Genomic DNA, 12,902 nt, shown 5'->3' with positions numbered 1-12,902 from the left:
TAGTCGAACTGGTTTAATAATATGGTTAAAAATAGATTTGGGGGATGAAATTGAGAAATTGATAAAAAAAAAGTTGAATTTAGATTAGTTTTGGTTTATTGTTGTTTTGTTTAATTCGTAATGAGCATGAATATTGTTGAAATGTGATAAAATTATGATATGTTGAAATGGATAGGCGAATGTTGGTTCGGGTAGGTAAAAATTTAGGAATAAGTTTTCTTGTTGAATGTTTGAATGTGGAATTTGAGTTGAACGGCTTAGTTTTAGTTCTTGCATTTGAAAATGTATTCATTTAATCGGGGAATGCCCCGCGATCACTTGTATTTATTCGCCGGGGAATGCCCCGAAGTATTTTGTATTTGGAGAACGTCCGTGATGAAGGCCCGAGGCATCGGGTATCATGGGAGAGTAGTATAAAATTAGTGTAGGGTAGAATAGGTTTTACATTTTCGCATTCTTTTTCTATTTTGGACTGTATAATTGGACTGGACATTGTTTTTTTTGGATTTGTTTGCTTGATTGATCGTTTTATTTATGTTTGGTGTGGTTTATACATTCATAGTGTTCAAATTAGCCGATATACCCCACCAAGCAACCGTGGTCGAACCATGGGATCGAGGGGTGCCTAACACCTTCCCCTCGGTCAACAGAATTCTTTAGCCGGAATCTCTGTTCGCAGATCAATTTTATAGAGTCAAAACCATTTTGAAAAAGGATATCCACGGGTGACTTGGCACACCTGATTTATGCCAAGTGGCGACTCTGAGTTTAAATGTAAATAATCCTTTTCGAAACAAAATTTTTATTTTTTGTCACTTTAATAATGAAAACCCTTTCAAACTTAAAAATAGAATCTTTTTTTGGGGAGTTATAAAAGGGGTGTGACAGTTCTTGAGAGAAACTTGAGAGAGACACTATATTTTGGTTGAATTGGGGCTAAATGTCATATTTTAGACTTATATAGGAGTGGAAAATTGACCCTTTTGGCCTTAAAAATGCGGATATTTAATGACTGAAACTGGGCATCGACGCTATTATCGACGCGATAGTCGACGCGTCGCGCCATCATCCTGTCGAGTCTCAATACTTTGACCCTGGCAACCTGTAACAATATCAACCAACACGATTGGCAACGCGGCACGCCAAGAACGCATTGGTCCACTGTTTTGGGCTTCCAAACGTGGTCCGAAAGATCCGAAACTTGTCCGAGACCACCTGTGGACCTCTCTGATCATGAATTAACAAAAATACGGACCATTAAAGGACGTTAAGGTGGCGAAATGAGATTGCCAACTTTCAAATGCCAATAATAGGCTAAGTCTGGGAACTTAGTACGAATTATTTATTTTTTCTAAGTTTGGGACCCCTTAACAAGCTTAAATCACTGAATTAAGCTTAGAAATTTTGTGGGGTCTTACAAGTGACTACACTCTCTTTATCCTAGTCAGCATTTGAATGCCATATAGGCTCAGTCAACGGTCAAAGGATGCAAAATATTATTTTTTAATGAGTTCAAGGGTACAGGTGACAAACATGTAAGTAGAAGTGTTCAACTTACAAAACTGACATAATACAGGGATCCATTGAATCATTTTGCATGTATAAATATAAGATGCTTTGTATATAAATTAGTTTTATTTACTTCATAAATATAGTTATTGACTGCATAATCAAATTATTCCAACCTAGTTGTTGTTCAATATCGATAAATCTAAAAGAATATTCAAAAGTATTACTCCTATATATATATTTTAAAAGGAATGATGAATGATGATTTAAAAAGGTCATGTTATTGACACATTATTTTTAAGGTTCTAGGCTGTAGTCAGCTGCCCTTTAATTAGTTGTTGGCAACATCATTCATTTGCTTTTTATTTAACTGACCAAACAAAACTCTCCTTTTCAATTTAACTTACTAAAATAAATATGCTTTTTAGTTAGGATATTTACCGATTTCTCTTCTTCAAATTAATCATTATTTTACCAACATGGGATATGATGTACTGATGAGACTTTTTCATTCTTAATTAAACGTCTCAGGTTCAGGTCGTGAGTATAAAGAGAAATACTGTTGGGAGTACTACCCCCTAATGAGTCTTACAACGCGCAATCTAAATTTATCAAGGCTTCAATGCAGACACTAAACACCGAATGTGTACCCAAAAAAATTTAATCATTATTTTTGTATGATTTCTCTTGCATTATCATTTTCAAAGTTTTCGAAGATAATAACCCTTTATTAATCTTAATTGATAAACTTGATTTATTTTGAATTTACAGATCAACTCTTGATTAAAGCAATTATTGTTGTATGATTTGAGCAGCAAAGTTTAAATTAGAAAAATACTCCATTATTGTTAAATAAGTTTGTAGAAAATTTTATATTTGATTTTTGCGATGCGAGAAGTTTAATTGTTTGAATTATATATTATATATTTAATAAGAAAAATATAATAATAATACAATAATTAAAAAAAGCTTAATTTGATAATGATTAACGACTTTAAATTATGGTAGTTGTAAGCTATAAAAGTAAGATGATGTCAAATTTAAAATTCATCACTAAAGAGAAACTTGTAATTTAAATATTGTTGGAATATTATTTAGGCAAAGAAAACTCTTTTAAATTATCCAAATTCCAAAAATATAAACATTTTGTATTCACACATAGGGGTGTGGGAAAATATTACTCGGCGGCGTCCACTACCCCCCCCCCCCCCCGACCTGACCTGTCCTCATCTTCCTCTCTCCGCCGTACACGGCGGCGATCTGAATCCGTCGCCACCGTGATCCTCCGTAGCACCACCGTCTCCGATTTCAGCTCAATTCTCAGTAATTTATCTCTCCTTTTCTCAATTTTTCTTTCGTATACGTATTTTTGTATGTATATATGTGTATTTCCTCTGTATTTGTATCGTATATGCTTCTATTGAGCTCAATTTTGACCTTTCATTATCTCTAGCTTCAGAATTTGGTAAAATTTACGGTCTTAGTCAATTGATCGTTGCCTAAGTCTAAAATAGAATGACAATTTTACTATTATAACTTTAATGTTTTGAGAAGTTCATTGTAAATGACTATAGTTAATACAAGGGTAAATTAGGAACCAAGTGATAAGTTTATATCTTGGTTTCTACACTGGACAAGTAAAAGTGGATTTTTTTTAGTATGAGTAAATCATCTAGAACTATGACCAAATTTGCTACGACACACTCCAGCTTCACGGAGTCCTATTATCCCTGAATTAAATCTAAGTGTATTTTTGTCATCCTTTTTAGTTAACGTGGCACCTTTTGTCAACCTTTTTAGTTAATGTGACACCTTTTGTCAACCTTTTTAGCTGACATGACACCTTTGACGTAGGCCTCATTTTATGTAACAAAGGTGCCACATCAGCACAAAAGGGTGACAAAAGTATTCTAAAATTGAATTCAGGGATAATAGGAACTTTGTGAAGTTGGAATGTGTCATAGCAACTTTGGCCATAGCCCGGAGGTGCTGGATGCTTATCTCTTTTAGTATAGTGGACAAGTGGAAACAACCTCTCTACTTTGTCTGTGATAGTGGTATGGACTGTGTACACTTAACCCTCTCCAGACCCCACTTTGTGTATGTTGTTGTTGTTGTAGTATAGTGGACAAGTAAAAGTGGACAATTTCTGTTGGTTATGTATTATGAGTTAAATTGAATGTATTAAGAGCCTATCTGGATTGACTTATTTTAGGTACTTTTAGTTTTAAGCACTTTTGTAATGGTTGGGTAAAATTAAAAAGTGCTTCAAGCCCTTTTTTTTAAGCTAAAATAGCAAAAATAATCCAAAAACCATAAGTTAGAAACTTAGCTTTTAAGCACTTTTGTAGTGTTTGGGTAAAATTAAAAAGTGCTTCAAGCGCTTGTTTTTAAGCTAAAATAGCAAAAATAATCCAAAAGCCACAAGTTAGGAATCCAAACTTTTGGCTTATAAGCTAAAGCAATAAGTCAATCTAAACGGGCTCTTAGTGTGCTAGAAGCTACTTATTTTACTAAATTTGTCTCTTTTATTTGTGTTTATGAAGTTTAGGTGCTTATTTATTGGTTGTCGGCTGCCTGGATATTGAGTGTGATTTTTTGAGGGCATAGTCTAAATATTGGAAAAGCGAGGGGGTGGGCGAGGTGGGTGGACTACAATGAGATTGTTAAGGTCTGCAAGTTCATCAAAGGAGCAGTACAATGGAGAGAAAAATCGTTCTTTGTTGTATCTTAATGTATATGATCTCACACCTGTAAACAACTATCTCTACTGGGCCGGCCTCGGAGTGTTTCATTCTGGTATAGAAGGTACTAAAGATTTTTTTTTCCCTCCTTTAGTGTGTGTTGTTATACATTGTTGTTGCATCCAATTTTGAAATGGAAATTAAGCAGCTCCCTAGTGTCTGCATAATTCTTTTGATAACCATGGTGCCCGGTTCAATTTGCACGCACCTCGATTAATTCCACGAGATACATGCCACCTCCCACTAGCAACATGTACAAATGTACTAGATAACTCTGTCTACCATGGGATAGCTGAGAAGAAATCACCTAGTGTACCAGCATAATTTAATCTCAATCAATTAAGTTAGCCACTTTGACATGGCATGTAATTCTTTGTTTTGTCTTACTGTCACTTACACGGGAAAAAATCTTATCTTAATGAGAGAAAAGAGATATGGTGTTTCAAATCTCGAGGACGTTATCAGCCTAACTTGAATTGGCAAAACAATGACAAGTAATTCAAGGTTTAGAGTAGTGTGTCAGTCATGTAGAAGGTAGTCGTGTAGTCACCTGAGAGATAGTGACAATGGAATGGTTGTTACTTGTTAGAGAGACTACTGACGTTTATCATCAAAAGGAGGAAGAAAAGAAGAAATCAACCAGACGGGAAACCACATTGGTTGTCACTGCCTGCTGATAGTGGAAGCTATTTGAGTCTCTACCGAAATTTCAGAGGCTCTAATACCATCTTTAAATGGGGAAAAAAGCTGTTGTTGACTTAATTAAATAACAATATACAAGAGGTTCTCCAAATATATGTTGTTAGCTATGTACAATATGTTAGATGACCAATCTGTAAGCTAATAAATATGTTATCTATGGTAAGTTAAGAATATTCCAAGGTATCCTATATAATATTTATAAGATTTTATTTCTCGAGTAAATGAATCTAGATGTGTATTGATCTAGACACGTATTCATTTGATATCCTATCACTTTCATATGTCATAATTAGTTGTACTTTCAAGTCTCGTCAATTCTTACCTCTTGCTATTTTCCCTCACTCCTGGTCCTTGTAATAAAGGTAATTTCCTTCTGAACTCTTGTTTGGTTTTCCGTTCCTCTTTTAATCTTGTTAGGAGATCCCCTACCTCAAATCCTCATATGACACAGCCAAAACTCTACCAAAAGCATTAGGTGTCTTCGCCACCCAAATTGAGTCTTTCGGTCTATCTTCCATTCTTTCATCAGGTCTATAATCTCCTGTTACAAAAGGTTAAATTGCCAGTTTAGAGAATTGGTGACTGAGTTACGCTGACTCGGGTGTGAATCCGAGGGTCGGATTTAGCAAAATTTAAAATTTAAGATTTTAGGGTGTGGATCCAGGCATGGATATGGATTCTGGATTCAGCTTTAGAAAAATCGAAGTTTTAAAATAGCTATAAAAATGGTCTAAATTTTGAAAGATCTTCTAGGTCGTCTTCCGGAAGACCCCAACTTCTTCTTTCAAGCTCTCTGATTCTTCCCCTTAAAAAAGAAAAAGAAAGTCATTCAAGGCCTTCCACCAACTCTCCTTACAGCTGCAACTGTCTATAAGAAGTCAGAACACAACCGGTCAAATTCTTAGTTTCTCTCTGTTTGGCCTAAAACATGAAGCAACGAATATTGACCAAGAGGAAAAGCTAAAAAGGAGACCAAAGGATTCTATGTATGCCATTTCCCATTTCCATTTATCTTTTATTTTGAGAAATCAAAATCTCAATTTCCCCTCCAATGTGGGTTGATTGAATCTCACACGTATCCAGCACCCGCACCTTTCTCATGTTGACACGGGTGCGGCAACAAAATTGAAGAGTCCATGCAACTTAGGTTGGTGAAGGTTTGCTCTGAAGGTGTCTACTTAAGTAGTTCACATTAGGAACTAATTGGTTTTGTAGCCTATCGATTAGATGTGCTTCCCTGCATGGATAATGGAACTGGCTCATAGATGGTTAAGTGTTGTTATTTCTTAAAAAAAACTGACCTAGTCATACACTATTCGTTGATAAATTTAGAGATATGTCTGCAAGTACCCATTGACCAAGCTGGTGGAAAGAGGAAAAATGGGTTGCAAAGCCTCTGTGAAGAGTTCAATACTCAATATCTTAGAAATAGAAGTTACTTTTAAACTTTCTTGTTTTCGGACCCAAAAACTATTTTCTACCCTAGGTAATGTTAACCCAGGCCCCCCAAAAAAATAAAATTAACAAATAAAGAATTTTTTAAAAATCAAATAAACGTTCTTGTTTTCATCTAGATATATATTGGATGATAGAATGAATACCACGGTGAAGTTTGTCATGTGAAGCATAATCAGAGCCCAAAGTGTCTTCTAATTGCTTCTTCATCCACCTTATCAAAAAGTTGCTTCTTTGCTTGTAGCATCAAGACATTGCAAGGACTAGATGGTTTCTCAAATAATTCCTGATTTCCTGTCACCGTAGTGTACACTTAGTCTTGACAGGATCATATGTGTTAAACCAGAATAGCGTTGGGAAAATGCTAACCCAAAAGAGCAAAGAAATTGAAGTAGGAATTCTAGGGAATGGGGAATTATGGCCTTTGTCTAGATGAATACAACAACTTCTATCTCCCAATCTGCCCTGGCTTGTTGAAGATTAGCCAATTCCATTTTTAGCTAATTGGTAATTTGATAGATCTTGTTGATTGGATGCCACTAAGATTGCAATGTAATGCCTGAACGCCGGGTAACTGGTACTGTTGTATTCCTTAAGGGTATGCTGGCCAACTCCAAAACAAGATACAAAAAACATAAGTATGAAACTAGTTTTACAATGCACCGAAGAAATCGGCAAGCTCATCTACTTCCTCTGTACAATATTCTTTGCGCCAAAAAAATAGAGAAACAATGCAGTTCCATTTCCCATCATGATTGGACTTAATTTATCTTCAAAGCATCTATCATTTCTCTCCTTCCACACTGCCCACCGGATGCAGGAAGGTATTATCCTCCACCACTTTTTCTGACTCTTGCTACCCTCTCTTCTAATAGAGCTTGTCCTCAAGCCTGTAGTATGTTCAGGCGTGGACTACTTGATCTTTGTGAGACTAAAGAACAAGTTCCAGAGTTGAGTTGTAAATTTGCAATGCAGGAAAAGGTGATTGTTGGTTCCACCAGTTTCATTGCACAAAAAACACCTGGTCACTACTGGCATCCGTTTCTTCTATACAGCTTCATGAGTGAGACACACCCTCTTAACCTGTGAAGCATTTCACTTTTGTTGGTGCCAAACTTTTCCAGATATTCTATATGCAAAACAAATTACTCCTGGGGTCATGCATTCTTCTATTCAAGCCACCCCATGTGATGTTATGTTTTTTCGAGAATTGGTGCTTGTGGTGAGATCGAGAACCTTGGCATGTAACAATTCATGATGGTTTCTCTTTCTCGTAATTGTCTTGTCCAGCCTGTTCTCTCTCTCTCTCTCTCTCTCTTTGGGGAAACAGGTAAGATATTTGTATATTATGATCGGGCCCTTCCCCGGACCCTGCGCATAACGGGAGCTTAGTGCACCGGGCTTCCCTTTTCTTACACAAAGGGTGTGTAGTCCCCCATATTTACATCTAGGTTGAGCAAAAAAAAATAAAAAGGTCCGAGTCCTTTATCTTCTCTTAAGGAATATAGGACATCAAAAATAGATTGTGGATCTTCCATTAAACTATGTTTACACCAAAAAAAAAAAAGGAAAAGCCCTAAACATTTCATCTTAAGTTCCTGAAAATTGATTTTTTCTTCAAAGCAACTTTGGTTTCTTTCTCCACACACAGTATCACCAAATGCAGGCTGGGACAATTTTCCATCCGTCTTTCTGATTAGAAGGATTGACGTCACTGTTCCGGCATTTCAGAATCTCACACTCATCCTGGCATAGTCCAACTAATGCCCCTCACGTTAATGAAGATCTTCCACAGCTGTCCAGTCCATCTACAATGTATAAAGAAATGAGTAAGAGTAGATGTATGAGAAGGAGCTCTTAGCTTAGTTCATCTAGTTTAATCATTAGTATTTTATGAATAGTTTTCTTGGTTTCCTGCTCTTTGGTGCTTCCTATCCTTTTTTTCCTTGTGTACTTCTTGTTGCGCGCAAATATATCTTGAAACTGCCCATCAAGTGGATGACTGCCATCAACATACCATATGCAGCTATATTCTGGACATGAACACTGCTATTCCAATTTTATTCTGGAACGGGTGCTGCAGTTAACTCTTATAATCTGTAAACTATTTGAAGAAGCTGTGTGTTTGATTATTTAAGATATTTGGTTTTACTATAACTGATGTTCCTTTCATTTGTTGTTATCTTGCTTCAATGCAGTACACGGTCAAGAGTATGGTTATGGAGCCCACGACTACCCATCTAGTGGGGTTTTTGAGGTGGAGCCACGTAGTTGTCCAGGTTTCATTTTTAGACGGTCAGTACTCCTGGGCAGCACAGACATGTCTCGTTCAGAAGTTCGGTCATTTATGGAACATATTTCAGAAAAATATCATGGAGACAGTTATCATTTGATTGCCAAGAACTGCAACCATTTTGCTGATGAAGTCTGTTCGCGTCTCACAGGAAAGCCAATTCCTGGATGGGTGAATCGACTGGCACGAGTAGGTGAGAATGATGATGGGTTGTCTTTGTTGTGGGGCAACTTTCAAGTGTGGACCAGTGTTCATTTCGATCTATTTTCCCTTGTTCCTATCTGCATTGCTTTAGAATATGGTTTTAAATTGTGACCCCCCCAAAAAACACAAATAGCTGTATGAATCGTGCAACATGTTATCTGGTCCATCTTCAAGCTTGTTTCACACAATTTCTCTGTATTTCAGGCTCATTCTGCAATTGTATTTTACCCGAAAGTATTCAGGTCACAAGAATCAGACATCTTCCTGATCATCAAGGGTCTTCAGGTTGGTTTTGACCTATCTCTCTTCATGTTTTTTTTCCTGTGAGTGGTAAACTTTTGTGGTCAGCTACCACATGCTTACTCTGCTTAATGGAACACGAACTTTTGGAAATAAAGGGTAGATTAGGGCTCGTGTGATGTCCCACATGTGAAAAATAATCTTGGGATGAAAATTGGGATTGGTAATTCTCCCTCCACCCTTTTGATGTGGGGTGTTTGACTGGGTCGAAGTTCAAGAAATTAAAGAAGGCTCTTGACATGTAAGCCAAATATATGCGAAGTAGCAAAATTATCATTTTAAACGAGTGGTGTTAAGAGTTTCACATTCCTGTTCATTAAAAGAATGGTGGTGAGGGTCCCAATTAGTTTATCATTAAAAGTAAAATGGGGATGGTAAGAGAGAATGGTATCATTCTTTTTGTTATAGACTAAACGGAAAAGTGTGCCACATAAAATGTGACAGAGGGAGTATAACATTTAGTTTTCGGCATAAAGCTTTCCTTGTTACTAAGGACCAGGTAAAATCTGCAGATATATCTAATCTGCAGGTAAAATCTGCAGATATGTCTAAAATTGTTCTTCACCACTTAAAATTGTATATCTATTGCTTCAAAATTGTTATGTATTGGTTTATCTATAGTTATTTTTACTAATCGCGTACTCTCTTATTCTTCAACATATGTTACTATCGGTTGCTTCCTTACTTTGTCTCTTGCTCTTTTGCTGCCATATCTTTTTCGAAAACCTTCTTCAAAAAGAAATCTTTTGAGCCGAGGGTCTATTGAAAACAGCCTCTCTACCCCAAAAGGTAGGGGTAAGGTCTGCGTACAACCTAACCTCCCCATATCCCACTTGTGGGATTACAATGGATATGATGTTGTTTTTGTTATTTGGGAACGCTGTAGTTCCATTTTAATGGTCATCACATGTGACATGAGTACATGACACATACACACATATTCAATGTAGTATATGAGAAGACATGTAGCCAGCCATGTTTGTTGAGTATATATATATACACATGAACATGTAGCGTATTCAATTAAGAAGCAATTCTGGTGGACTATCCTTCGAATGCTCATTACTTGGTAAAAAGGCTGATTGATACACATAATTGGTTAGCTAATGGTTCCAACTAATTAAGATGAGTGTATTGGCTAAAGAAGCATCCGAGATGGAAAAAAAGAGGAGAACTTCTACAGCCACGGATACCTTAATCTTTCCACAATGTGGGTTACTTCACATTTTAATCTCGTCAAGCTCAACTCTCTAGAGATTTATGTATGCCATCTCAACCTAAAGGAATTACTTATTGATTGTAATAGTATCATGATGGATAGGTTGCAGTTTCGGCCCTTTTTGTTGAATTTGAGATCTTTTATCTCATCTTCCAATTTTGTTCTTTTCTTGGGGGTGATTTCTTTGCTTTGTCATCGAGGGATTTCCAATATGTTTGATCCCAAAGTTAAGCCAATTAGGTTGAAGTCAACATCAATTGGACATCGTGTGCAAAATGCTAAAAAGGGACCAGGATTGCACAATCACATTGACTGATTAACATTAGTCAAATTAGTAACAATTTCTCATTCCTCCGCTGTGCTAATTTTCGTTGTTTTTTTTTTCTCGTGTCCTTTAACCAAATAGAACAATTAAATCACTCTGGCTAAGTGGTGCTTCAGAAGAGGTTGATGAAATGAACAGAATTTTGATTGTGTATTTGTGTGGTGAACATGGAAATTCTTATGTCTTTTCAGGCACATTGTATTAACAAATACACATGGAAAGAAGTGGAGAGAGGAAAATATTTATTCAAATGAACTTATGAAGTCTTGCACAGTTCTGTCATATGAATGTGCACTAAGAAAATGGATATGGGCTTGACTCAATCCCAAAAAGGTAGTACAATTAGTGAGGATTGCCCGAGACCAATTAAGGATACTATAGCCTATATAGTTGCAATATGGGATTCTAACACACACGCATATGCCCAAGGCTAGACATTTGGGTCATGGAGTAATATAACATGGGTCTCCCAACATTGAATAGCCCAACATCAGGCATAAGTCTGCCTCTGCCTCTGATATCATGTCAAGAAGATGGAGCATGGCCGTACTGAACCATGAATATAGGTGGAGCCAAGATTTGAACTTTATGGGGTCTATTAGTAACAGTTCTGAATTTGTACATATTTAGTTAATTTCTTAATACAAATACAGGGTCTTAACTGAAGTTTTTGCACATCAGCTTTTAACTCCGACCCTGACCCGGAAAGCTATGGTCAAGTAGTGAAGATTGTTCAGAACATAAGAGAAGTACAGCCTATACACTTAAACCGATAATACATAGATTCTCAGAGTGACCTACCTGAAAATTACTAAAGTTAAAGCCCTCCCAACCTACTTTAAAATTTAGAACTAGGTTATATTGCTTACAATTGGATATGTTGTTCTGTCGAGCAAATCTCATTCTCAGTGTTTTATTGCATTTGTTGTGGCTGTATTGATGCATGTAGAAGTACATTAGTCTTAAATCTCTATCTGGAATGATCTTACATGTCATGTTATTATAGACTTTTTAATTCTTGGCTAACCAAAATGCATTGCAATTGTAGAAGATGGGACAGATTCTGGTGCTTCATCTGTAACTGCAGATAGCGAGGGGGAAGGCTCTGATCATCAGTTGTTAACTGTACAAAATAGTGATATGGCATTTCTGAATGAAAAACCAGTGAGACTAGCAAAAGAGCCCGTTTGATTGAATTTTTCTTCTTCTTCTTCCCCTCTTTTTTCTTTTTCTTATTCTATTTGTTATTTAAGAAAACCTTTTATCCCTTGCCTCCAATTCATCTAATCTCCTGTTTGGAGTCCTCTTGTTTGTATTTGTGTGTGCGTGCGCGCGTGTTCTCAAGTGTATCTAGTTAACCTGTCCTTTAAACACATTATTGTATTGCTCAAATATTCGTTGAGATGTGTATTCAGGCAGCGAGTGTATGTTCATATAACAGTCTTCTAGTGTTACTAGGATTCAATGGAATTGCTTTCCCTCGACTGATTTCCCAATTATGTTTTGCTCCACATGGATGTTCCTGTATGATAGACTCAAAACTCCGAAACGCAATCTTCAGAGCTCAGGTAATTAAATAGTTTCCAGATGTATCATCAACTTCTTCCTCTTTGAGACTCTGCCTTATGTTAACACAATGGAAAAATTAGCAACTAGTGTTGAGTATTCATTGGATCTAAATGTCAAGACGAGTGAGAGTGTATGAATACAACATACCCGTTGTAATCTCATGGTGTCTGGCGGGGGTGGGGTGTTCAGCTGTACTTTGTGAGATTGCTTCTATAAACGCTCGGTTCAAGTAACAAAGAGAATCTCGTCTGTGGGATTTCTATTACATAGGAAATCCTCCTACCTCAATATGATGAGATTCGATTTACGTAAAATAATGTGAAAGCGAAAACTCTTAAGATTAAAGACAAGAAATTAAAGATAGATGAAATTTGAGAATAAATCCTCAATTTTGAGATGAAGTGTTAAGAATCCTGATTGATCTTAGTATTCAAAATTAGTGGATTAAGATTAATTATAATAGTAATAGAGTCAATTCAAGAATTTAGATTCAAAAGTGATCTAGACTCCTATTTTGAAGAAATTAAAGACAATAATTAGTATAAGATTAATTACCTTCTTTAATTAACTTTAATAGAAATC

The 12,902-nt window shown here is 36.3% G+C and overlaps 1 protein-coding gene across 4 annotated transcripts; it reads left to right on the top strand.

Moving 5' to 3' along the window:
- The first annotated feature begins 2,527 nt into the window (after positions 1-2,527).
- LOC107868124 (deSI-like protein At4g17486) lies at positions 2,528-12,235 on the top strand. 4 transcript variants are annotated; one of them, XM_016714727.2, is made up of 5 exons: positions 2,528-2,832; positions 4,061-4,317; positions 8,609-8,896; positions 9,112-9,192; positions 11,800-12,235. In XM_016714727.2, exons 2-5 carry the CDS (start codon positions 4,167-4,169, stop codon positions 11,940-11,942), a joined length of 663 nt encoding a protein of 220 aa, XP_016570213.1. In that variant the 5' UTR covers positions 2,528-2,832; positions 4,061-4,166; the 3' UTR covers positions 11,943-12,235. The 4 variants fall into 4 exon arrangements, with proteins under 4 accessions (XP_016570213.1, XP_016570208.1, XP_047249864.1 ...); XM_016714722.2 differs by having other exon boundaries at positions 2,564-2,832; positions 4,056-4,317; XM_047393908.1 differs by having other exon boundaries at positions 2,611-2,832; positions 11,803-12,235.
- Positions 12,236-12,902: the final 667 nt, after the last annotated feature.

This window comes from Capsicum annuum, chromosome 1 (genome assembly GCF_002878395.1).
Source record: "Capsicum annuum cultivar UCD-10X-F1 chromosome 1, UCD10Xv1.1, whole genome shotgun sequence".
NCBI lineage: Eukaryota > Viridiplantae > Streptophyta > Magnoliopsida > Solanales > Solanaceae > Capsicum > Capsicum annuum.
This window is presented reverse-complemented; position numbering and strand designations above follow the sequence as displayed.

What these genes read in the sequence shown, in the direction of transcription:
- LOC107868124 (XM_016714727.2), top strand. Translation starts at nt 4,167, where the DNA reads ATGAGATTGTTAAGGTCTGCAAGTTCATCAAAGGAGCAGTACAATGGA. An exon ending in GTTTCATTCTGGTATAGAAG is followed by an intron (nt 4,318 to 8,608) that starts GTACTAAAGATT and finishes GCTTCAATGCAG; the next exon opens with TACACGGTCAAGAGTATGGT. An exon ending in TGATCATCAAGGGTCTTCAG is followed by an intron (nt 9,193 to 11,799) that starts GTTGGTTTTGAC and finishes TTGCAATTGTAG; the next exon opens with AAGATGGGACAGATTCTGGT.